General features: G+C 38.5%; 1 protein-coding gene across 2 annotated transcripts; it reads right to left on the bottom strand.

Moving 5' to 3' along the window:
* Window positions 1-25: 25 nt before the first annotated feature.
* Window positions 26-27,676, bottom strand: nipal2 (NIPA like domain containing 2). 2 transcript variants are annotated; one of them, XM_015006939.2, is made up of 12 exons: window positions 27,400-27,676; window positions 23,511-23,543; window positions 18,207-18,275; window positions 16,557-16,725; window positions 9,373-9,432; window positions 6,641-6,762; window positions 3,239-3,335; window positions 2,837-2,972; window positions 2,575-2,663; window positions 837-900; window positions 650-747; window positions 26-529 (listed from the first exon to the last, which is right to left on the bottom strand). In XM_015006939.2, exons 1-12 carry the CDS (start codon window positions 27,484-27,486, stop codon window positions 426-428), a joined length of 1,128 nt encoding a protein of 375 aa, XP_014862425.2. In that variant the 5' UTR covers window positions 27,487-27,676; the 3' UTR covers window positions 26-425. The 2 variants fall into 2 exon arrangements, with proteins under 2 accessions (XP_014862425.2, XP_014862426.2); XM_015006940.2 differs by lacking the exon at window positions 23,511-23,543 and having other exon boundaries at window positions 27,400-27,674.
* Between the last annotated feature and the right edge of the window lie 14 nt (window positions 27,677-27,690).

Genomic DNA, 27,690 nt, shown 5'->3' with positions numbered 1-27,690 from the left:
GAAAAAAAAAAGACAGACACTACTCTAGAATTTACTTTTTCTCTTTATAAATTAAGTGAATTTACATTTGATAATTAAAGGATAACAAGTGCAATCAGGAGTTCTTTTCCCACCATTAGAGGGCAGTAGTGCACTTATTTTGATTCATAGACTACTGAGATGTCAGGTCTGCAAAAATGTGTTTATATTCTTTTTTTATCTTATTGCAGCCAATAAGATCAGTCTGACATTTTAGTGCAATCATGAAGAGTTTAATTTAATTTCCGAATCATCTTTCCTCATCAGGATATTCCAGATAGTGGTGACGATTATACAGAGCAACATTTCTTTTCTAGATTTGTGCCGTTTTTGTTGAGCCCTGCAAAATCTGAGCTCACTCCCAAACTGGGTAAAGCAGCAGTCCTGACAGATGGAGAGGCTTCCTATCAGTCGTCTGTTTGGCCGGCTCTGTTGCACATGAGTTTGGCTGCCAGTGATCCGTATGTTTGGGTCTTTGCCTCGGGCTGCACTTTGTCTGTGTTCCTTCTCCCTGTGAACATGGACGACACAGTTCATTAGGTGAGACCCTGCTGCTAAACCCATTCTGTCTCACTGGCCTGTTTGATATCACATTGTTTTTTTTAGACTGATCTGAGAGAGCAAAACTTACCAGGAATCTTATCCATTGGAATAAAAGTGCGATCTTGTTGCTTTATCTTTGGTCTGTTTCTGGCTATCAGGAAAACTCCGATGAAGGACAGAAGACAGCTAGAAGACAGATTCAGGGAGGATTAACGCCAGCACCTGCTGCTACTGTAGCACAAGAAAACACAACTAGGGGTTTGCAAAACACTTACCCAAATAAGAACATAAAAATATTCAACAAAGCCAAGCCTTCAAATTCCTGGTAAAATATTATCCCTGCAACATAAAAAAAAACAAAAAAAACTAAAGTTATCTCAAGTGCTCAGATATAAAGCTACAACAAATATGAGCATATGATGGGAAGATAAGAACTCTATTATTAACCAATGTGCTTCTACAGATTGGTAGCAGTCATAACTCATAATTACTATGCTGATCACCCAGAAAAAAAGAAACATTTTTATCCTGCATCTGCTTAAGTTGCCAAAAGGCAGGCAGAAACATTTCTTCATGCATTTCACCAGCTCAAATTAACTGCTGTGGCAATTAAAAGGTTAAAAAAATACAAACAAAACATTCATTTTCTTCCTTGTGGAACTAAACTAATCTTAAGAGCAAAATCCACCCACGGATGTTCTTTCTCTGCTGATAGAAAATAAAGAAGCAATTTGTTGTTCCGTGGAGTCAATCGTGTGTGTGTGTGTGTGTGTGTGTGTGTGTGGGCAGACAAAGCGATGGTTAGACAAAAAGCTGTGGAAGGTGAGGGTGACTCCAAACCGCACATCCTGAGACTCTTCCAGGTCCAACTTGTGACAGACCTGTCACATGATGGAGGAAAACACTGGAAAACGACATCAGGCTGGTGTTTCTTATTGATTAGGTTTGGATCGTTGGAACATTTTAGACCGGGGGCGTCAAAGTCATTTTGGGTCACACCAGGATCATGAATGTTCTCGAGGGGCCGGCTGAAGCAGAATATGATGATAAAAACAATTGACAAACTTCTAGAAATATTCATAAATAACTATCTCTGCATTTGATAAGTATTTCTTGAAATTAAATAATACAGAACGACTTTTCACATTGAACAGTCTCTAAAGAATTTCGCAATTGGTTTTGTGATTTTATTTCATGGATCATAGATTTTGTGGTGCTAATTTAAAAATATTTGCAAGAAATTTTGCAATATTTATACTATTTTGCAATATCTGAAATACACTTATGGGTGGGAGTTAGTCACGTAAACCCAATGTTTTTGATCATTTTTGCTGAAAATTTCCAATAAAGTCAAAGTTATGCATTACCACAAAAAATTGCGGGGATCTGTTGATTTTATGTGAATTTACATAATCGCTGAATTGCAAAAAACTGGAAGGATTTATTGATGTAATTTGTGTCTGGAGGAGCCCTGAGGGCCACACAAAAAGCGAGGGCGTGCCAGATTTGGGGCCCGGGCCTCGAGTTTGAAATGTGTTTTAGACTCTTAAATGTCTCAGGACACAAGCAGAAATGTCAGAAGCAGAAGAGAAATAAGATTAATGCCATTATTATCCAAACTAATGTTTTTAATGTTCTGTTCTGGTTATACCTGTATCTATATGCCACATATCAGCAGGTTGGATTATTGTGAAAATGCAAGTTGCTGGTGGTGATTTCAGCAGCAGAGCTTTTAAGTTATTTCAGTGACCATTTTTGATTTTGTCAACAATTTTGTCCATGTGTTTATTTTTTCCCTTTGGCATTGATGAAGTACTTTTGAGCTGAACTGAATTGAAGTTTTCTTGTTGCAGATGGACCAAAGTGGCTTCACGCAGCCTGAAAACAAGGAGGCCATGCCACCAAATACAGCTGACAGATGCAGTGAACAGGGAGGTTTCACACCTTTCCAACATTCTCTTTGATCACCTTACTTTTTTCCTTCAATAAAAGATCAAGAGTGTTTTTGCCTACCTGCAACAATGGCGCTTGCAGTGAAAAACACAAAGTTGATGGGAACCACCTCTGTGGCATCAAACATTTTCATTGCCTGATTGAGAAATCTGAGGAGAAGAAACCAAACATTGTAAGTAGTAATAAACTAATGATTTAATTTTCTCTGTTTTGCAGCTGGAAATCCACAAAAGCGTTTTAGCCTGTTGTGAACACAGCTGATTTAAGCAAGGACACAAACAAGCATTTACACCAAGCCTGGCGAAAGTAAACCTTGACTAACTTGATCTGGAAAGCGCAGGAGGCCACCATGACGACGAGCATGACGTAGAATATAGGGTAGATGAGCTGCAGCTGGCTCGTTATCGACTCTGTGATCATCCCTGACACGGCTTTGACCGAGATGACCGTAAGGGAGGCTGCAACGGCACAAAAGTCAAAAGCAGAGTTTCTTGGACTTGTGTTCAAGAAATTCTCCTGTTCTTGTTAGAAGACATGCGGAGGCGATTTATCTCTGCCAGTGTGAATGAATGTTTTTCCACATAGTTTTCCACTAATCTCTAACTAGAAATGATAGCAGAGGTCTGCTTTTGGTAGCCTGGCAACAAGGCAACCTCTCTGCTTACTTAAAATAGCTCAATCCATAACCTCTGCCCTCGTTTGGACGCTTCCTATGTGTTCGTACCGAGCAAGGCCACCAGCAGCATCACGATGACAATGTGCTTCACACCCCTCCTCTTGTACAGATAGAGCAGAATGCAGAACAGGATGACCTCGATGAACTGTGGAGAGAAAGAAAGAGGGGTCACACAAGATAATAATGTTCATTTGATTTGCTCAGAAACAGAAAGTTGAAATTAAACTTTCCTTCGTCGTCTTATCGTTGGGAGAAAATGGTACACAGTCAGAGGACGACAGTTTAATTGAAATAAGTGTGTGTGGCAAAAAAAAAGAAAAAAGAGATGAATTTCTTGTGTTTAATGAGAAGGGCTTGGAGCTGTCCTTGTGAGTCCGGCGGCATTCAGTCGTTCCCGACTAAACACAGATTTAATAGGTGCAGTAAGAAAGGAGCACAGCAGCTGCATGGAGGGGAACAAAGGCCAAGCTGACCTTTAAAATGTCTCTCAATGCCATCCTGGTGCCACAGCATGTATGTTAAATAAAGAGCTCATTCCAGAATGTAATTATTCTATGTGGAAATGGATTACCAAAGACCCGGGTCATTACTGATGGCACACACACACACACACACGCACACACACACACCAACCAAACTGTGTTTCTACACCAGAAGAAGGGATAACCTCTGCTAATGATCAAAAGTCAGCAATGATATTTCATTTCCTCCGATTAATCACCAGCTACAATTAATCCCACACTGGTTGGAGGCGGCCACTCTGCCAGCTGATGAGAAACAACTAATTCACTGCCTGTAATGAGGAAGAGCGCTCCGTTTTGCACACCAGTGATGACAGGAGCAATCTGTCAAAACACACACACACACACACACACACACACACACACACACACACACACACACACACACACACACACACACACACACACACACACACCAAGCTGCAAAAATATCCATATGCCTTGAATGTACTTAGTTTTTTCCACTTTAAAATCCAGAAGCTTCAATGCATCAATCAATCATAAAGTCATCATAAAGGTTTAAAAATGTTCTAGCTGTAAAGCAGGGGTGTCCAAACTGAGGCCCAGGGGCCTATTGTGGCCCTTTGACCACAAATCCAGAATGGCACAAATGTGTACATCCGAGACGTTTTGTATTTTTTTTTGTTTTTGCAGGATGAGATTTTCCAACCGCTGGAAACAGCATCTCTTATGACTCCACATGGGATAAGGGTGTTAGACAGTGGATGGATGTAGGAGATTTTCCATGGCAAGTTTATATCTTCTTAACCTGAAAATGTTAAGTACAACACCAGATTCCTTCAGTTTGGTTTGTCTACCACATAAAAATAAACATTAAAATTTGTATTTGTATTCTGCAAGTCTCCAGGTTCTGCAACAGCTAAAAGGAAACTGTCCAAATAGTGGTTCCACTTTAAGAACGGACAGCAGAGCACCAGAGGCAGTTGGACAGCAGCAGGATGTGAACTCTCACTTTGAACAGCATCTCTGGAGTGTTTTTAGACAAAGTCAAGAGTTCACATGCCAAGCCAGCATTATCATTTTCAGAGTCGAGTAGTTTTTGTTTTTCCAACTCAGCTGTGTCCTCCAGATATATCACTATGGCAACAGCTATGTTTGTGCCCTCGCTGCTTGAGGTGAAACGGGACGAGGGCAGAACATGGAGGAGTAGCAATGCTCTCAGAGGATAAGTAGGCCTGTCGCGACAAACAAATTAATTAATCAATTAATCGCAAAGTGAATGAAAATTATCGACCTAATTTTCATTTATCGGCTTCATCGTTTCTTCCCTTTCTATTGATGACACTGGATGAAAAGGCTCAACTCCGCTGCTCTCCACTGACCCTCCCCGCCTCATTTCCTTAGCGTCAGGAGGAGTGAACTATTGCATCAGGTAGTCAGATTTGCCCATCTTCTCTATTTAAATCTAATGATTATTGAAGGGCAATATAGAAAACAGACTTTATAATCTGTACTCTTTTGGTTGGATGTTGTTTTTATTTCCACTTTGGTTTTATGTTGTTTAGTTTTAATTCAAGTGCATTTTTTTATATCGGAGACTGAGAGTCCATTTTATTTTTGTTTTTTGGTTGTTTATTTTGTTTACTAGTTCCAGTGTTAAGTGTTCTTTTGAAAATGAAGTGTATTTATTTCTGTCAGGATGTGATTGCATCAACCCTCATTTCTGTTCAGCACCTGCTGTTTTTCTCACTGTTCCTGGACGTGTGACATTTGAAGAATTTATTCTTTAGTTTTACTCTTAGGCCTGTCACAATAACAAACTTTGCTGAGCGATTGTCTCAAAATTATTGCGATAAACAATAATATTGTTTCAAGGCCATTTTATGTCATTACCATTGCCTAGTGTAATAGTAATGACATAAAATGGCATTATGTCATTATAATGCCATTTTATTATAATGGCTACATAACGAAACAAACATTGTTATGTAGCTGCTCCGAACCCGAGCGGACAGTGAACCACAAGTTTATCACCAGGCACAGAGGTACATGTCCAGATAAACTACTAGTAACTACCATTACTAGTGTAATGGTAATGACATAAAATGGCCTTGAAACAATATTATTGTTTATCGCAATAATTTTGAGACAATCGCTCAGCAAAGTTTGTTATTGTGACAGGCCTAAGAGTAAGACTAAAGAATAAATTCTTCAAATGTCACACGTCCAGGAACAGTGAGAAAAACAGCAGGTGCTGAACAGAAATGAGGGTTGAGTTAGGCTCATCTCTGAAGTTGGTTATTCTTCAGGTGCAGTTAAGTTTCTAAAGCCCGATGGTGCAGCATGGTTTACAGTTTAAAACTGGATGCAGAAAGTTTACTCAGCTACATGCAGAGATACAAGCCTTGCAATTTGACAGCGCAAATGAAGGCTGTTTAATTGTTTTAGGCTATTAGTAGAACTTTGTCAATGTGTCATGTAGAAAACTGTCAAGACCTTCGCTTTCATTGTGCAAATTGGAATTACAAAAATAAATTTGTTTAAAAGGAACACGGCAATAAAAAAAAAAAAACGAACAAAAAACCCCCAAATTAAAAATAAATAAATAAATAAATAACTTTTTGCACTAGGATCAGTCGGTTTTTCTGGCTGTATTGGATTTGGCATATTTTGCAAAACTGCAATGGAAACACCTTTTTCACACCATACAAGTCATGATCAACAACAAGCTGTTGCTACTGGCGCAAACCACAAGCAAGAAGATGGCAGGAAGTAGTTGGAGGCTGATGGCGCGGCATGTGTTTTAAGAGCATGTCCTGTGGACAAACTTATACACGACTGACTATAATTGTGTTTTTTATTCAATGGAAACACAAAATTGTGTTTTTGCAACACTGGTGGAATATCGACACATTTTTACATGCAATTATAATGGAAACACAGCTGCAGCCATCCATCAGTTACATACGAGGTAAAGAAGGAAGTGCCAGCTGATGGCGTAGTACTGGACCAGATGAGCTGTGATGTGTGTGGATGCGTGGGGGGCAAAGGTCACCAGGAGGTACGTTCCAGTTATGGCCAGGCTGCCACCTGTGGGAGAAAGAGACAGGAGAGACCAGTCAAGTTCTTTGTGTGGGAACAGAGAGGGAACTCATCTGAAACTGTTTCCATAAAATTTGCAGAAGTCAGTCTTCGTCCTGAGAAGGCTGATTGGTGCATCAGCTGCAAAATCAAATTAGACAGCATCTTTTATAGCATTCATATTCTTCTTTTGTTAAAGTTACGGAGGAAACAATGAAGCTAATCTCACCAAGCACATTCCTGGTTTGTGTGTTTTGAATGAATTTGTTCTGGCTTGCTTACCTCTTTACACATAGCACATTACTGAAAACAAAGCCGGCCTCTGTTAATACCTCTCATTATAAATAATGTTTTGTTTTGGTTTTTTTTACTATGAAAATGTCTCCAAATCATTGCTGAATGCTATGCAGCAATTACAGGACTAACCCCCCCCCCAAAAAAAACAAAAGCTGTTGCTGCTTTATTTGGGAAAGCAACAACACACAGAGCTGTGTGGTGCTGATATGGATTTCCAGTTCAGCAGCTGTGACGCCCGTCATTGTGACAGCCATGACAATCAAGCCATGTATCAGCATGCTCAAAATATTGTTGTAGAACACTGAACATTGTGATTAGATCTGAGCAAAGCACATGCAGTCAACAATTGAAAGACAAAATAATTACACTTTTTTGCAAATATTCTAAAAGTATGTACATTTTTCACCTGTAATAAAGATGTGTCAAAAGCCTAAAAACATCAATTAAAAAAATCTACTTTTACTTTGAGTAAATTCATTTTCTTGAGGCAAAAAAGCTAAGTTTTTTTATATAACAAAAATGCTCTGTTATTGGTATTAATACTTATAGTTCTTGTATAATCCCATTTTAACAGTGGGACTGCACTTTTTTTCTCTTAAAACGTCAAAATGTTAGAGCACACAAAGACAGACATACACACACAGAGAAAGAGACACCTTTGAACATTCCTCTTTGAACATTTCTCCCGGTCCTCTCTTTTGCTTTTTTCTCTTCAGCTCAATCCAAAGGTTTTCTACAGGTTTTAGGTATTGGAATGGAGAATCACTTGGACAAAATGAAGTAATTCTGGGATAAAATGAACTAATTCTGTGTTCATTTGGCTTTATGTTTTGGTCATTATCATGCTGAAAGATCTGCCAGTGGCCCAGTTTCAGTTTTACAGCCGAGTTCACCTGATTTTTATTTTAAAAATTCCTTTTAAAAAAAGTTCAAAAAAAGGTTTCCAGGGGATTTTGAAGAAAAACAAGCCCAAAGCATCACAGATCCTCCACCACACTTCACAGTGCGCATGGTTGCTTTTTCACATGTTCATCCTTTAAGGTCAAACCAGCTCAGAGTTTTTGTTGCAGAAAAGTTCGATGTTACACGTGTCCCAGTCAAAGCACAGCTCCGATTAAAGTCCCAGTAATGTTTAGTAAACTTCACATGCTGATGTTTTTAGTGGTTGGATAGTAAATGTTCTTTCCCAAGCAAGCAACCACTTTAGAGTGTCAATAATGCTGATTGTAATGGAGATTCTGTTATTTCCCTTCAAAATTCTGCAAAGTAGGAAGATAAATAAGGAAATTTGTCCAGCCTGTTTGCCGAGGGCCAAAACAAATGCACTTGTGTGGACCATCATAGTTAATCCTCAGGGAAACAGTAATTAGAAATTCCAGAGAATAAATGTGAAGAAGTTAAAATTTAAATAGCTTCTATTCTTTTAAAGGGATTGTTAAAAATGGTAAGAATATTAATCAATGAGCCACAGGCAACTTTGCTAAAAACAATTATTTGATTTTACATCTCAGATGTTTTCACTATCTAATTTTTAAGATGGAGTTCTTCATCTTAAATTTGCTACTGCACATAAAGTTACATTTCTTAAAGGCTTACATAATTTTCATAGACCATGAGTGCTAGAAATTTAAGTCTGCATATTCAAGTCATTTTATGTATTTGCTTGTATTAAAGCAAAACTATATGCATGGGAAACATACCAGAATAGACTTTTGTAATATTTTCTTCCAAAAGTATCACAAATATTAAAAAAAATTTAATTCATGGCCTCAAATGTATGGGCGAAGGTTAAATTAAACTAACAAAATAACACAAACTGAAATTGAGAAAACACTTTTGTTATTCGACATAAAAACAATAATTAACAGGGAAAAACATAACTGGAAATGTATTATGAATTTATAAAACTAAAGAAAACATAATGAATATAATATCCATTATTTTCATGTTTATAAATCTGTATTAGCCTTTTGAACAGACATGAACCAGATTTTTCTCCCCCCACACAAACAGACCCGCCTGGTAGTTTGAAAATATGCTGAGTAATCATTACCCAAATGATGTTTACATAATCACAGAACTGCGACCTTTTAGAATTCTGTACCTAAAAATTAACCAGAGTATGAAAAAACAAAGTACTACTATAACTAATAAAAAATAAGCTAAATATTTGACAAATAATAACTAATAAAAATGGCAAGCACACTCTAAAGACTAATTAAAACTAACTGAATTAGACAAACAAATAGTCACAACAAAATTACTGTAATGAAAAACCCAAAACTATCATAACCCTGGTATGGAGTTCAAGTGTTTGCTTACCAACTACATCAGAAGCTCGAACCGTCTCCTTGAGGAAAACCACAGATATAACAGCGCTGGCTGAAAAAAATTAAAACATTTAGTCAGTCAAATGTGCTTTCCTTGCATTGTACACAATTTAAAAAGTATGCTAATGACACCATTAAGAACTTTGCTAGTCACTTGGGTACATTTCATCAATATACCACGCATACTACAAACTACTTGACTTCACGTGTACATAATGAATAGCATGCTGGCATTTCTACCACTTTTTCTTTCAGTGCCTGACATGCTTGTATGGATCCAGAGTGACTAACTGTGTCAGTCTGCTCTGACAAATGGAGCTCATTAGGACGCTGCAACACCAGCATCAAAATACGCCGTCACATCTCATGCAGCATTTTTCCTATAACCACTCATCAATATCACTGTCAAAACGCGAGACGGCGAAAAGCAATCAGCTTCACATGAGCTAAGCCTCAGATTAGTCTTACTAACGTTTCCCCGGGACACGCACCAAACCAAGGGAGACGAACGGTGCTCGCGGTGTTTGGCTGTCACGGAGACGAATAGCGAGACAGACAGATGTGCGTGCAGACACGTAGAAGTGCTGAGTAAAGAGGCAGAAACACAGATGGACAGACAAACTGACCGAGACACAAAAACAAGCAGGAAGACATGAGGATGTCTGACAACAGCCAGGCGGGAGGTCAGTTTACATCACACTCATGGTCAAAATTCATTAATGCTTAATGACCAGAACACATTTAGCAGATTTCTTATACAGGGGAGAGTATAGGGCAGGGGGGAATCTATGTACTTGCAGGATGGGAGTGTGTGTGCTGCATATGTGGACACAGACTACAGAAACCTGAATGAAATCATTAAAGTGTCAGTCACACAGTGAGATGAAAATCTAGCAGATAACTCAGTAAATCTAACATTTTTTACAGATTTTCTGTTACCAGCTGGAAATACAACATTGCCCCCCTGAAGACGCAATTATGACAAGAAAGGTCGGAGGTCAACAAGCAGCCCTGAATCTTGTATCCAATGTTGCTGTCATTCTTTTAAAAATGTTGTGAAAACATTTTTGAGCCAGAAGCGCACACACAGAGAGCATCCATTTTCAAAAAAAGTGTTTGAACACATAATTAGAGAGAAATACATCATTAGATGGTTGTGTTGCCAACACCAGCTGACGCAGAAACAATGAGTAAATCCCACTGGTTCCCCAACTTGCTACCAGAAGAGACAAACTGAACACACAGTCATACACCGCTGGCAAAATGGACACAGAAAGGAAAAGCTCCTGTTAGTGCATGATGTGTTGTGCATCAACTTAGCTATAATACATTTATCAACAAACGATAGACTAATAGTGTAATAAAATATATTACATTCAACTGCAATCTAGATACATTATATCTCCCAGCACTGCAAAAAACATGGGCTCTTTACAAAATGATAAGCTGAGCTAAGTGCTTACCCTTTCTGAACACCTGACAGACATCATTTGTTAAACCCATTTACATCACAGTATATTTCATACAGTGTTCAAACTCAGTGGCCACTGGATTAGGTCTGTCTGTTGAATTACTTACACAAAAAGCAAAACATGGATCCAGCTCACCTTGTAGCGGTGGTATTGGCCCACTCTGAGGTCCTGTTCAACACCACAGTCTAACTAAGCATTGCTTCTGACTGGTCATCCATAAATGAGCACACTGCATCTTCCTAAGGCTATTTTCAGCAGCACAATGGACCCTGTCACAAAGCTGGCTCGGGTCATGTCAAGCGGATTACTCCAGCATGACAATCGGTCCACTGCAGTTGCATCATGGATGTACAGCCAATAAATCTGCATCAATGTGTGAGGCCATCATAACAATATCAGCCAAAATCTGCATCACCTTGCTGAATCTATGGTATGATGAATTAAGGCAGCTGAAAATGGGGTAAAAAGGTACTTATTGTTGGCAGTAAGCACTGTATAAACCTAATGCCGTTTGTAAGCAATCACTATTAAACCTGAAAAAAAAGGTTAATTGTATAATGTTGAATAAAGCCTCCCGAGATGATAAAGTATAAGACTGATCACTGGAGTATCATCACTTATTTTATCCGATGACAATCATAAGAAGCTATGTTGGGCAGTATTGTGTAAAATCAACTTTTTTGAGCTTTACATCATTTTATAATGTTATTCCCTCATCAAAAACATAACTGGAGTGTTGATTTGAGTCTTTCATGCATGTGTGAGAAACTCTTTGATCTCCCGTGGTAACCGATCAGCTGTGCAAAACACCTGGCTGGACCCAACACCACCTTTGAGGATGAAGCTCCTCCTCAGAGCAGCCTTCCCTTATAACTCTCCCACTCAGCCCCTTCAGACTAGCCAGGAGCAATTAGCAAACACCTATTGGAACTGCACATCTTCTGAATTCATTACACAAGCTACTTCTCAGTGCATTGCTGATAAAAATGTTGGAAAAGGGTTAACAGAGGAAATATGTTGTGATTGCTTTCTGAAGGCGGAGTTTCAGAAAATGCAGGAGTTTTTAAAGAGACAGAGGCCCAATTTCAAAGTCAAATTTCTTTCAAGTCATATTTGATATCTACTGCATTTTTGAAGGTGACATGGTTACTTTGACTGTGCTATATAATGGCACTATGTTCCTGGAAAATATGCAACACTGCCCCTGTAACATTTTGTCTGGGTTTGGTTAGAGTTTGGGAGCCGAGTCAGCGACGGCAGCTCTGTGTGTCAGGAGATGTCACAATAATGCCAGGGAGAGCAGGTGGTGGCACATGGACAGAAGCGGCCTGAAAAATTGCTTGAAAATAGCAAAAACCAGACAGACGGGCCATTTGAACACGAGCTCAACAAGCACCAGAAGGAGATTTGCTAGAGAACACAAACAGCTCAATGTCAGACACACAGTGTGGCTCACAGAAGATGGTATGCCAGCAAACACAGACACAACCCCACTTACGACACTCTAATGATGGAGTTTTATCTGTGAATACTATCATAAAAGTAAATTTAGGAAATCATAATTCCAAGACAGAGCCGTTAATTTAAATAAGACAAGCTTAATTATACATGATAATTTCTCACTAAATTTCATAAGATTTTCTTGTGACACAATTGAAATAAATGCTCATAAAGATGAGAGGACTTTTGACTCAGACTAAGTTTACAGCAACCCTTCTTAAAATGCAGATGAAACAGGGAGGTGTTCAATATTTCACACTCCGAGTGTGTTTACGTGCACGTTTAGGACTGTCCCTTTTGCCTCTGGGACCAGCTGGATCTACCAAGTTACCATGGCAACACATGGAAAAAGTGAGATTCGCACTGCTTGATAGCATGAGAAATATGGCAACACAGGAACCTCTGGGGGATGCAGTTGTGACAGCGCTGCTGAACGCGTGTGTGTCAGATCAGTACACGGTCTCTCAGATGTGTCGTAATGGGGAAGCTCCCAGTGGGAAAACACACTGTCTGACATCTTTACACTGCAGGAATCACACATAAAGAGGTGAGTCACTGAAGCCTGGCTGTCATTTGCAAGAGAAGCCTAAATGTGAAAAACTGTTGACCTTTATTATGTGTGTACTTTCTTGTCCTGGGGAGAGAAGCAACTGAGTGCATGCTTTTCTTTATTGGATTCAAGTTTATTTGTATAGCATACTTCACAACAAGGCAGTCCAAAGTGCTTTATCTGATGAATAAAAAACAAGGCATGATGAAAAAACATAAACATTACATCACTGCGGCAAAATAAAGTTAATACTCATAGACAAATCTACACAGGTGTGTTTATAGCCTTGATTTAAAGGAGCTCAGTGTTTCAACAGTTCTGAAGTTTTCTGGAAATTGGTTCCAGATTTATGGTGCAAGAAAGCACAACAAAATAAAAAAGTAACTCTCAAAAGTAGTGCATTTAAATAAATGAATACATTTAAATAAATATAAAATATATAGTAGAAAAAATAGAGAAACAATCGGGATACTGAGATGCTTCTCCATGTTTGGTTCTGGAGATGCAGAGTAACTAGAACCAGAAGACCTGAGGGGTCTGGAAGGCGGATACAATGTTTTTTGGTGTTGAGCAAAAATATATTAAGTGATTTAAAAACTAACAGAAGTAAAGATTATTCTCTAAGCTCCATCTCCCTGGTTTTAGTGCGATGGCGAGAAGCAGCATTTTAGATCAGATGATTGATTTTTTTTAAGTAGATTTAGGCTGATTTCAGGGTACGACTTCTCAACTGGATGTTTTTTTAGGAGCATCAGAGTAAAGAGGTCCAAAAACATATGAAAGCCTCATTTTTTAGATTTGGATTTGTAAAAAAAAAAAAAAAAGAAAAAAGAAAAAGCCTCTTTTTTTCCTTTTATTTCACAATTACTTTGTGCTGGTCTTTATAACAAAACACCATGTCTTCCCGTTCTTTAACATGCAGTGACTTCGTATCTGAGGCGGACGGCTGAATTTTGGATGATGCTGTCATTCCTAATAGAGTGAGCTCCACAGACAGGACAGCAGTAATTGCTCTCCACGGAGCATCGCAGTGCCGGCGTGACATGCATGGGCAGCAGGATGACATCATCGGCTCCCCTAATACTCTCCTCTTCCTTCCCAACTTCTGCTTGTCAACCACCTCAGCACACATCCAACCTCTGCCTGCTGTCCCACTCCATTAATTCATCTTCCTCTTCCATCACCTTCTTCTGTTCTTCCTTTGAGTCTCCAACGGGACCTGCTACTCGGTTTTCTCTTGTTTACTCACCAAAAGGCCCCCCACTGCCTGTATTACCCCCACCAGCCCCCATTGAGCCGCCATGCAGCGCTAGGAAAACAGGCACAACAGCGCAATGGGAGGGAGAACGCATGTGTTAGTAGAGGGAGCATCTCTGATCGACAAAATCCGTCAGACCTGAGAGTTTTTACACTGGAAAACATTTGAGTCATATTTAGTCATGTCAATGCATACTACCATTTGAGTAAAATAAATCTAGCGAGATTTACATTTTGAACTTAAATGTGCATTTGTGAAAGCTAGACGTACAGTAGTTATGTTACCTTTTTTAAAAATAAATTTTATCGTATTTCTGAGTTGAGTAAATGGAGGTTTTCAAGTCGAACTTAAACAAAACTGAAAGGGAAGAAAAAGTGGAATTACCACCCCAAACATGTATTTCTGTTTCAGCTGGATGATTTAAATGGTTGAGGAAAATATTTTTCTCCTTTTTAAGCTCTGTTCAAACTAAATGTTTCTGAGCAGAATTCACTGTGATAAGTTTAGATATTTTGTTCATACAAGGTAAATCAAGAATTTAAGTTCCTCCAACTTAAAATGAGGTATTTTAGCTTGAAAATGTGAGTGAAAAATTCAATAAGTCTCCAATAAATGAATACAATTCAAATAGATGAAGATAGTTTTCTTCTGTATTATGAACTTATTTTGTTTAAATGACTGAAATAAATTATAACTACTCACAATTCATGCCTAAGAAGCTATCAGAACCTAAAAAACTGTGTTTAGACAACTTGACTCTTGCTGTTAAATCTACTATAATTTCTGAGTTAAAATCAAAATCATTTTTGGTTTTAACTTAGAAATACAGTGTACACATCACCTTAAGTATGCACAAGTTGTGGAGGCGTGTGTGTGTGTGTGTGTGTGTGTGTGTGTGTGTGTGTGTGTGTGTGTGTGTGTGTGTGTGTGCGCTTGTTCATTTCCAATGCGAGTCAGTGTGAGGTGGAAGTTACGATTAGAGCAGAGCGTGCCACAGCTGCAGACAACTTCCTCTCCTTGCACCTCTTTATCTCTGGTAAATTAATTAGCTTGGCAGCTCCCTTTAACACACAGCTGTGCCAAACTGTGGAATGTTCTGCTAATATTTAAAAACCTGTGTTTTTTTACACAGATTGAAAAGAATCTGCAGTAAGGTCAGCTTCGTACTGACAAACTCTGTATTAGCAGCTTGCTGCTCTCTGTGATTTACAGCGATTAAGTCCACTTATTGTGACGGCGACATTTTTCAAGCGGCCGCTCGCCGGAGCAAATCGAACACCAAAATTACAATGAACAAGAGCTCCAGCCTTCTTAACAAGATTTGTGGTTTTGTTTAGCGCGTTATAAAAACCATTCATCCACTCGCGAGACGGGCAAAATCGTTCAAGGCACCGGGTTAATAGCTGTCTTTAATATCATTGACTCTCCGCCACCTCCAGGTCAGTGAGTGATGGGTGGCAGCAGGTGAGAAGTGAACCTGTTCAATATTTAACCCACTTTTAAAGCAGCTGCCAGCAAGGCCAGCCGCTTCTGTTTTGACAGGCTAATGAATCTGGGCCCAGTTCACGACATGTTTCATTCAAACTGCAAAAAAAAAAAAAAAAAAAAAAAGAAAAAGAAAAAGAGAGATCATTTTGGGGCTGAATGTTAGAATTTATACAGTTGGTGGTAATTGGACTTCCTGGGCCATTGATAAAATGTAAATGTCCAAATTAATCTTAAAAGCGACCAGAGATGGGAGAACCACTTAAAGTCCAGCTACAGAGCAACCTGCTGTGATTTCAAGTTTTTGCTGCAGTGCTCCGACTAATTATATGAAATATTAAAGCAGCAGTGAGAGTTTAATGTGGTTAAAGCCCATTTCCCAGAAGAATCTTTTTCGAGTTTAGAACAAATCAGTCAATAAAGCCCAGGTGAAATTTCAACATGCAGAAACTCTGGGAACATTTTTACAGTATTTTGCAAAATTATTCATACCCACTGAATATTTTCCACATATTCACAGTTTTTGAAAATGAGTTTTCCAGACAGCTGTGTTGGGCATAACATGGAATTTATGGATTTTAAAGGAAAAAGTTTGCATTAATCTGATACATTATTCTAATTTTCTGAGACACAAAATTTTGGGTTTCCATATAAGCATCAAAATTACAATAAATAAAGGCTTGAAATTCTTCACCTTGAGTAATGAATCTATGTATTATACGAGTTTCACTTTCTGAAAAAACATTTTTTAACAATATTCAAATTTATTGAGATACACCTGTATAAGTTACCTACTGATTTGCGTATCAGTGTTTGAACATTTGCAAATTTCTGAGTGTGGCTATGTGATTGTAGCTAAGTTTCTCTCATAGCCCTCCAGACGAATAAAAAGAAGCTAAAAGCAGACTCACCTATCACAGACACACAGCCCAGTGGGGCAATAAGTGATGCTGGGGCAAAACCATAGGCTGCAAAGTTCCCCAGTTCCCCGACGCCCATCAGGACGACACCAGACCACCACATCCCAGACGTGTAATACGGCTTGGAGCCACGCTGAGCCTGACGGACATGGGCGTATTTCTGCCACAAGGAAAAAAGGGTGGGGGGAGGAGGGAACCATCATTTAAAGTGATTTAAACCTGAGAGCTACACAGCATGCAAAACTACACACAACAGTTTCTCAGTCTCACTCAGGCTTAAGAAAAAGGAAATGTAATTAAATAAACAATACAGGATCAGATCTGATGTAATGTGACTGTTAACACACCATAACACCCTCTGCTGATTAGAATTGTATCCAGGCAGAAGCATGACACCAATTAGGTAAGTCAGTGAAGTGGGACTTTACAGTTCTAATGACGCGAACGCACGCTACGCTGAACAATCATTAATAAATCTGGTTTTGGAAGCTTCCACTGCCTAATGATGACAAACGAGCAACCTCTTCAAAAACATTTGTAATCTTAACACCTCCGTCCTGTTCCTAAAAACCACACAAACTTCTGCACATCAGCCTGCTATCATTGCTAATCAGAGAGCAGCTCAGCATGAGAGGCGCCTTGCAGGTTCGATCAAAGTTACATAGCAAGAGAAAAACACCAGGGTATGGAATGAGTAATGTTTCTGGACTCCAGTCAGCACAACAGGTTAAGGGTGTGTGTGTGTGTGTGTGTGTGTGTGTGTGTGTGTGCGCTTGATGAACACCATTTACAGCCAATTTAGTAATCAATTAATCATTAACTAGAGTACATAGACTCAAAAAGGGTTGAAAGAACATATATATATATATATATATATATATATATATACACAAAGACTTAAATTTAAGATAAAAATATAATATAATGTTCTACCCAGATCTCCTCACTTGGCTCACCTGGTTCAAATTCAGTTTTTTTTAAACTCCTACTCAGCATTTTTTGCTATCTATTAATCGGTTATTCCAAAAATAAACTGACACATCAGTCCAGAGATGTATTTGATAAGTAAAGCAGAAAGCCCTGAGTTTTTACATACTGATTTTAGTTTTTCCAACCTTTGCCACAAACATCAAGCGTTCACTAAGGAAATGCTGTGTTATTGTACTATAGGTAATAAAATGTTTATTTTCTTATTTATATTTTTGCATGATTACATCTTTTTATGCGTTTCTAATATTGTTTAAAAAAGCTTAAGTGGTGAAGAAAAATCTCATAGAATGTGCCATTTGCTTTTATCCGATCAATCATCAGAATAATCGATATACTAACTGATTACTAAAATAATCGTTAGGTGCAGCCCTACTGTAGTTATATCATAAACACGTTCCAACTGTGCATCACTTCTTAACTGGTAAAAATCTGTTAGTTGCACAGATAAATTGGCATGTATGTTGATTTAAAATAAAAACAGGCCGGCAGCTTTTCTGCTGCTCAGACCCTGAAAGGAGATACACGGTCAGTGCCTCAGGGAAGGTTTACAAAAATCCTCGCGAAAACAGAGTAAACTATCAGAGGAAAGCCGGTCGGGCGAGATAAACCTTCAGAGGTGCTGCGTTACTGCTGTCGGCTGGCGCTCCGTACCTGTATGTTGAGTGAAACGCTGATGAGGACATTCCCACATATGGAGATGATGATTCCCAGGAGATAGTTCTGTGCAAACAAAGAGCGAACAGGCAGAAGATTAGGCAACGCTCCATTTGCCAAACAACGCCAAACAGCCCATAATACTCCCTGCAAGTCTCATCTCCAGCTGTCACATGTCGTTTCCATGACAACCACAGAGAGCGTCTTTCCACTGGTATTCTGTTCAGAGGCATTAATGTGCAAACCTCCTGTAGAGCCCAGGCCGCTGACGTTTAATAACATTAAAATCTTTATTCTCACACAAACACACATAAACACACACAAGTCAGCGTTCACAAAGAAGCACGAAACACACACAAAAACACGAACACACCTCACATCCGTAGTTTTCCCATGATATCCGACACCTTAGATGGAGGTCAGTGAACTCTTTAGTACTTTAACACTTGTGGTCAAAACACTGATTCAGGACTTTTTAAGAGCCCGAAAGAAGTAAAAAGTATTATAGAACCGAAATATATTTAAGTGAACTTAACGAAATGGCAAAAGGTTTAAAACTTATCAGAAATGTATAACAGCATATTAGAGCCACTGTAGACAGAGAGAAAAAAGAGTAAATACAAAAATACTCAGGCATTTTGAGCTTAATCTCAGAAATTTTCTAGAAAAATGTGGGAATTGTTTTGACTTTTGAAACTCAAATATTTCCATGTTTTTTCTAGAAATTTCCTGAAATTAATCTCAAAGTTCTGAGAATTTCCACGCAAATTTTTGACTTTTCAAACTCAGAAATGTCCTTGCATTTTCTAGAGAGTTACTCTCTTTTTTTCTAGCTAGAGCACCCCTAATGTTCATTGTAGAAATTTGACCTAAAAGCTATGGTTTTTTTTTTTTTTAAGTCCTGATCTGTGCCTGCATTTTTTGCACCTCCTTTACTTTGCTGTTCAACAAGCACAAATAAAATTACAATAATTTGTTGTGGAATATAAATAACAGGCTTAAGAAATCAGAAATATATAGTGATTTTTATATTATAATGCTCTTTAACATTTTTCCCTATGGACCAATTTTACTACGAAAGCAATTTGCTGTTGCAGTTACATTTTAAAACCTCTACTGATGATGCCATTACATTTATATAATTCATTCAGGATAATCTGTTTTCTATTCAACAGACCAAATGGAACATAATTCCTTAAGGCTGTTTCATCAAAACGTATTAATGGGAAAAAGCTTAGGAAATGACGACTATTTGATGAACATAGAAACGTTTAAGAGAAGCAGTAAAAATGACTTTTCTGAAAACCTCCATCTATCTGTGGCTTACTGAGCCAGCCCAGCATTCATTCATAAACGAAAAAGAACATGTTGTGCTACATTTCTCACATCCCTGGAAAAATAGCTGCCAGGTGGAAAAACAGTTTCAGGTCATAAATGTACCGCTGGGTGTGGGAGGACAAACTTTATAAAGGAATCATAGGAATCCAAACAGCTTGGGGGTGGAACCTGAATGATGGAAACTAGAAATGGGAACCCAATCAGAGCAAATATGAGGAATAAAACATAAGCATATGAAAGGGAGCAGGAGAGGAGATGCAGAGAAGAAAACAGATTAAGAAGATTAAAAATGAAGGAGAGGAGAATGTCAATGTTCAGGTTCAGTGGTCCACTGGGCTAATAAGACAACCGCAATGTCAGTGTGACTCTGCTAAGGCAACATTTTCTTCCAGAAGACACAAAACCTGAACTACCTTCTGGGAACATCACAAACTAATCACTGCTGCTTGGTCAAAGCTGCTACTACACATCGTTTTGAGTTTTTGTCATTTCACATTTGTTACTGACTGGGTAGAAGCGCTTCATTTGTGTCAACACCAACTTACTGCCATTCAACATTTAAAAACCTGAATTTCACTTTGAAATAGGGTTGATTAATTGCGAATAATCAGTAATTGAAATGATCTTCAGTGAATTTAGTAACTGATTAATTGTTAACTGGAGTTTACAGGCCCTCCCAAAAAAAACGATCACTTGTTGAAAGAGCACCACAGTCAGAGCTGTAATTAAACCAAAACTATACAAAATATACAGAAAAGAAACAGAATTATTTGCTATTTTACACAGTTTCAATATTGTATCAAGTTAACTGTAAACTATTTAATATTGCAGTCCAACAAAAATATTACAATGACATTTGTAAGGCACTTCCATCCATTTTGTGTAAGTTGTGTACATAAGGAAAACAAATAAGTCACTCCAGAGGATCCAGCAGGAGGAATGAAACAAGGAGAGACTTAGCCGTTGCTTTCCCTAAAACTCCAAAGCCCATTTCTATTTGTTTCTGATTTACCTCCTCATTACACAACATGATTCCGTAAGTCCATTCAACATACATCGCTGTACAGTAAAACCACTGCTCTGTGTTGCATGAAAGTGCTCTTTATCTCCTTTGGTAGCCTGAACAATGATTTAAGCCCTATGGATTTATGGGTGATCTGAAATTCACATTCAGTCTTATCTTTCTCTGCTTCCATGATTTCAACCCCCTGCTCACTGCTTTCACTTTGGCACCATGTCTGATGATGAGCCCATTGACCTGGAACATACCTGAGCTGGGATGATACATCACCAGAGCACAGCAAGATTTAGACATCAGTCTGTTTGTTTTTCTATATCAGCCCCAATGATTGCAGTGTGTGAGAGGGAAACAGGATTTCTTGGAGGAGGAGGTGGGGAGCAGATGGCCAGAGCGCTGATAAGATTCCTGAGGGACAAACACCAAGTCAAGGTAAATAGTGTCTGAGTGTGGGGAGGGGGGTGCAGCAGTTCATTCCCACGTTAAGCCAGAAAGACCGATAGACCAGGGTAAGGCTCAAATGATTAATCGTGATTAATCAAATATCGACATGATTGATTAATTGTGATTTAGTCATTATTAAACATAATAACCATGATTAATCATTATAAACACAACCAGTTTGTTGTGATTATAATCGATTATTTCAATAATCAACTAATCTCATCATTGTCAACTGGACTAAGACAACAAAACATGCCATATACAAAAATGTAAACATTATACAGTCAAGATGAAAATGTTTCTTTGTATATTAATGTGTTCCACCCAGAACTCTCTAAGTGGTATAGTTTTAGTTCATCTGGCTCAAATTCTATTAACAAAATCTCCTATTAAGAAGCTTTTGCTATCCAATTATTAATCAGTTCATCCAAAAAAAAATTAACAGATCAGCCCTACGCTATGTTGATGTTAAATCAAGGAGATGCATCCTTAGTGATCAAGTATTCACTAAATGAAGGCTGTTATTGGATTTTAGGCAAGAAAATGTTTAGTTTCCCAATTAAAAAACTGATTTCTTTATTTGTATCTTTTAATGTATTTCTAATATTGTACAAAAAGGCTTAAGTGGTTTTAAATGAAAAATATGCAGAATGTGTCAATCTGTATAAGATTAATCACCAATTAATCACCAGAGTAATCGATAAAAATAATCGAGTAATTGATAGCATAATCGATTACTAAAATTAGCTGCAGCCCTAGATCAGGGTAGGATTTCAGTGTCTCTGCTGCTGATTTACAGGGAGATGTACGGCATCCTCCATCAAATGCACTCTGTTCACTAAATCAACATCAATAGCCTTGTCAGGCTTTCCAAGAGACTGCATGAGGGGTCTGAAGAGGCTACCGGTTAATGCCAAGAGGAACCGGAGGGCAGAACGAGACCTCTGAAAGCATGAGCGCATGTGAGAAGGTGTTAGGGTAGTGGATGAACTGCCTGAGGATAGTTCATTTCACACACCTCACACTGGAGAAAGTAATTTAAAGTGTGAGCAGGGATTCATCTCACCTTCTACTGGATTCATTCCCATCATACCAAGCGTGCAAGCAAGCAGAATTCAACTAATTACAGCGAATTATGCTCTCCTTTGTTTATTTGTTGCCTGTCGACGGGAGGTGTGCTTTTGGAGTACAGTCGGGAAAAGAGAGAGGGGGGTCTCAGCAGGAATCAAGCACCTCACTCAAACAGCGGAAGATTAATGCTCTACTCACTGAGGGAGACAAATTCGCATGAGAAAGTGGGAAAAAGAAAGCAAGCAGCAGAGGAAGACCAAGGGAGAGAGAGAAAGAGAGAGAGCTTTTTCCGTCACAGGAAGAGCAAACAAAGCAGCCGAGGCCGGTACACTGGGAGGGTCTATTACTTAGCAAACATTACAAACTTTACACACAGAGAGCAGGAGACAGGACGCTGCAAAGCTCCTTATGTTGGAGGGGTGTTTGCTTCCAAGCAGGAGCAAGTGGAGAAGATTTCAATGTTTTTATGCTCAGAATTGTGGGAAGGGAGTAGATTAAACACCTACAGAACAGGACAGATGAAGTAACAATACTGGATTAGCTAATCTGTTAAAAACACTCAGTTCTTGCAATATTTTGGTTTTGGTTTCCATTATATTTGAGCTTCCTCCACCATGGAGGCTCAAATACATACATACTGAAAACAATGACAGAGGATTATATTGTCGTTCTTAGACTTGGCCATAATTGGGTATTCCTACAGGATAATCATCCCAAACTGTTTTTGAATACATAAATAAAAGGCTAAGTCTTCATCTCAAATATGCTGGGCAATCTTTCAACTGTACTTAAAAGCTGGGTTTGCCTGAATGCATCCTGTTTAGATTAGATCCACAATAAATTTAAACTTGTGTATCTTCTTCTTGTTTTTATTGCATTGCTAATGGGATGTACTGATTGTAGTTTTCTGGCCGATCACCAAAGTTTAAAAAGCTTGATCTGTCGATTCTAATTTTGGCTGATAATTTTTTAGTCTAAAAGTCACCAAATATGATAAAAAATTTGCCAAGTTGGTAACAGTGGAGTGACCATTGTTAACCATGCATGTGCAGACATGATCTGGTGCAATCAGTCAGTCCTCTCTCACGGCAGAGCAAAAGGGAACAGCAGATGATTTTGACCTTAGCCTTAGGAGGTGGATAAGATTGGTTTCACATGCAAGAAACGGACAATCACTGATCACCCAAAATGAAAATAAGATTGGGATCAATTCATCAGTGCACTTCTAATTTCTAATAGCCCTGAATGAATGTGGCAGTGATGGTGGTTTTTGCCGTGTAAACCACCCACTATGCTACAAATACGGTTCATAAAATACCAGAGTAAACTACTCAAAGCAGGACATTGTAACCCGTGCTTAGTTAAAAGTTAAAACGGCATCACAAATATCCCAGTGGTCTTTTTACCTGGCACTTTGAAGTCATACTTACACAAACGTGAGCTGTGCTCCAACTCCAACAGGCCTGAAAATCAGGATTAAAGAAAAAGAAAAGAAACTGAAAATGTGTTCACTTATGCTGGTTTTATTTAATTGTCGCAGAGGAGAAATTAGTTCTGTGATTTCCAAACTCAACTGCAGCCTGTGTCATCTAAATTAGATCACACACATGTTAAAATAAAGCTGGATTCAATTATCTACTTAACCTGAACCATGTTCATAAAAATCTATGGATTAAACAAGAACAACATTTATGATGAGAAACTGCCATTCAGTCATCCTGGGCTTGAATATTATATAAATTCTTGACATTTAGCCATGTCCATGAACCATTAAAACTCACCTTTTCAAATATTATTACATATAAGCACCAATTAGTCGCATTTGTAACTTTGTTGCCAAGGTCTGGAAGAACACCCAAATCTTCCCTGCTGAGATATATAGAAATTGTTTAGGATGTTCAACGAGACTGAAGTTTGCCATGAACTGAAAACTGCTGAAATTGTTTACAACAAAAGTGTTTTTACATCATTATGGACTGACATGGTGGCAGATGACTACATAGAGAAGTCAAATGCCTTCTGGGTGAAATGATAACGGACCTTCGACTGAAAATAGGAGTTACTGCCGACTGATCATGTTACACTACCCCAGTTGTCAGATGTAAGGATAAGACGAGACTGTGGAAAAAATGTCTAAGATACAAAGCAGAGCCAGTTCAACTTTATAATCCTCCAGCATCTATCTAATGAAAGAAATATGTTACTGTGGTAACAACACTTTCGCTTTGATCTAAATGTTAAATGCATCTGGACAGCTACCGTGTTACAGGATAAGGAGAGTTGCCCGACACACATGTTGAAGCTGCCTAGTTAAAGGCCCCTCGAGTCTCCAATCTGAGCCTAGTTATCTTGGTGTATCAACTTGTATGAGGAATTAAAAAATGATCCAAAAAGGGGGATTCTTGACTGAAACTATGGTGTGAAAAAGACTAAAAACTTCAAATGAAAAGTCAAAGTGGATCTTTTAAACCCAAGTGTCTAAAAAATTAAACAAACTATCAAGCACAGTGATATTAGCAGCATGCAATATTTTGTGGTATTGAGATAATAAATATTATGATAAAAAATACTATTTATTACTTATTTTTTGGGAATCTTTGGCTCTCCATGGAAACTCATTCATAGCAACACAAACTTTAATATTGTTCTTGAAAAACATTCCCATGACTTACTTAAAGAAGTTTGCTTTATGTCACCAAATTGCACACAGTGACTTAATTTAATCATATTTTCAAATTTGCTGATATTTATTGACGCTTTAGTGGGAAAAAAAAAGAGCAAAAAGAGCATTCGTAAGTGAAATTTATCATGACAATGATAAATCTAAATTCTTATCACGATGATAAATGTTTCACAATAAATGATAAACGATACAATAGATGCCCACCTTTACTACTAAGTGGGTGGCTGAATGTAAAACTGTACAGGATCGAGGCAGATGAGAGGATCTGATCCCACTCCATGCTATGACACTGACCAACAGTAAGACAGACAGACCAACAGACAGACTTGGAGACAGCATGGCCTTTTGTGTCAAAAGACAATAGGCAACTGTCCCTCTATGGGATGGCCTGATCTTTTTCATTGCTGCTAAGTGCTGTGGACACGAAGAAGCACGTAGGATGAAAGAGTCAAATCAAAGAGTGAAGGGGAAGTAATGACATGCAAGCTCTTGATAGTCATCGCTGGTTTTGATAATTGTAAGAAATTATGCACCAACATTCCTGGTGGACTTGGAAAATATATTTTTTCCTCAGACTCTGAAAACATTTAACTCCCAACTACATGTTTACTAAGCAGGGCTTTTTTTTTTTTTAATCAAAATCAAGATACTGAACTAATAACCAGTAGAGACATCAGCCAGAAGCATAAACAATGGCTATTCTTAGAAACTTAAATGAATTACAGCTCCAAATATGTAGGGCAATTAGATAATCAAAATGTATTCTGTGCTTTGGGGGCAAATAAATGTGCAAACGGTGCACGAAGTGGCTGTTAAATCTGAATAGATTTAGCAAGATGGAAACTTTCGCTTATTGACTGGCAGAGAATTGGGGTATGTAAAAGTGAACTCTTAAAGTTGCTTGAAGCATTGAAGCCGATATTAATGCAAAACATAAAGAGTTATGAAACGGAGTGAGACAGACAGATATTGTCCCCTGGTAGTTAGGGATGTTCCATGGGATGGTGGGTAGCTGGGACCATTAGGCAGCTGCTCAGGACTTCGTACAGTAGATCTATTCTCTAACATCCCACCCAAGAGCCATTACTCATTACTCACGCCTCTCTCTTTCCTCCTCTGCCACTCTTTCTCTTTCTCTCCCTGGCCCCCGCTGGTAATGTCACCCAGAGGAAACATGCCAATAAAAGAAAGAAACACTTTGCAGAGGAAAATGAGCATCAGGAGAATGTGCCTCAGCGAAAAGGGCAAGAGGACATTTAGGCGGGCAAAAACACACACAGTGGGACATTAGCAAACACACATTATCTACCACAGACGGACAGAAAAGGCTGCATATCTGAATATCAGATCTGATTGAAAAGGCAGATCGAGAGAGTCTGCAAGTCACATTTCGGGAGACTAAAAAAAGGCTTTTGGCAAAATGTTTAGTCACAATCACTTTAAAAGGTAGTTGAAAAGGTTTCCAACAGCAGTAGATCTCTGCCCTGTCAGCTTCCTGGTTCACAACACTCTTCATTACACCAAAAGCTTCAGAAGCAAAGGTTGTGTTTTAGATAATAAAAAAGTCGTCGAATTATTGAAATTTCTTTACAAAAGCATACACCAACAAAACACAGTTTTAGACAGCTAGGGTGTCCATTAGCAACAGCTGCTTAAGCATTAAAAGAGCACAGCTTACAAGGAGCATTTAGCACTAGTGCTAAAGTCAGACTATTAAAAATGAAGTAACTAACATTAATTGAAACCATTAAAAAGTCAAGAGTATTATTCAAAGATTGCATGGTGGCAGCTAATGCCTAAAAGCAAAGAAACATTTGTGGGGGGAATTTGAGTGTAAAATTTTCACATGTTTCAATGTAAACTCAGTGATGATATGACACTACACACATACTGGAATCAACTTAAACTTATTTTAATGCTATACCAGAAGGAACTGTTGTATCCAACATTTTGGTTAAACACCTGATAGCCTCTGCTGATCATGATGCACGAGAAATTGAAAACACTTCCACATTTTAGCTATAGTCTAATTCTAATGTTTAGTCAAGATGATTTATCAAATATAATAACCAAGGATAGCAGAATAAGATTTACTGAATTAATGGTAACTGACATTTAAAAACCAAAGTGCATATTTAGACTTCTCTAAGTCTAAGACTTTTGTTAAATGGACAGGAAAGAGAAGCAAATGGCCCGAGACCGGGAATTGAACCCGGGACAACCGCGTCGAGGACAACAGCCTCACAATCACACATTATGGTGTGTGCGCGCGCCACCAACTGAGAAATCCTCCGCCCGATTTAGGAAATTTTAATAATTAATAAGCTCCAAAAAACTGAACCGGGAATGATACCGTGTTGTCTAACAAGATGGATGGGTTGAATGTGTTGATATCTTAAACCTTTAAAGTTGTAAATTTAATTGGTAGGAACCTGTGTCTGTGAGACAAAGTCGGCTTTTAATAGTATAACGACTTTCATTCAAAGAGGCCCCAACACATTAAGTCAACAAAGTTAAGTTTAAACTTAAAGCGCACGAACACGCGATAATAAGATGACTGCATTAATTCCTGATAATTCATCACCATGCGCCATTAATTCTCGACACAGCTCAGTCGTTTCATTTTTCCAACTCACCTGGAGCGGATTTTGAACAATCTGCGCTCGCAGAGCTTCGGCGGAAATTAAAGGAACAGTCGCGTTAAAATCACTTGAATTCTCCATTTTTCTCCCTTATCATGTAACAAGGAAATGTTCCCCCGTTAGAACTGCCTCTCCCATCCCATATTTATCTCGCTAAACGACCCCCAAAGCATCCCACGTCCGGAGTCGCTCCAGTCGAAACTCAAGAGGAAAAGTTCACCTCTGATGTCAACCCGGATCAGGAGTTTGTGATGGGTTCAAGTGCGGCTGGGAAAATTGAACTCT

The sequence above is a fragment of the Poecilia mexicana genome, unplaced genomic scaffold, assembly GCF_051168715.1.
Source record: "Poecilia mexicana isolate PSO_F unplaced genomic scaffold, ASM5116871v1 scaffold_6, whole genome shotgun sequence".
NCBI classification, from domain to species: domain Eukaryota; kingdom Metazoa; phylum Chordata; class Actinopteri; order Cyprinodontiformes; family Poeciliidae; genus Poecilia; species Poecilia mexicana.
This window is presented reverse-complemented; position numbering and strand designations above follow the sequence as displayed.

Bases quoted from the DNA above. Each gene is read 5' to 3' on its own strand.
- nipal2 (XM_015006939.2), bottom strand. From the start codon at position 27,486: ATGGAGAATTCAAGTGATTTTAACGCGACTGTTCCTTTAATTTCCGCC. The intron at 9,433-16,556 runs GTGAGTCTGCTT...AATTTTTTTCAG, and splicing joins GGGCTGTGTGTCTGTGATAG to CCAGCGCTGTTATATCTGTG. The intron at 530-649 runs GTAAGTTTTGCT...CCATGTTCACAG, and splicing joins TCCAATGGATAAGATTCCTG to GGAGAAGGAACACAGACAAA.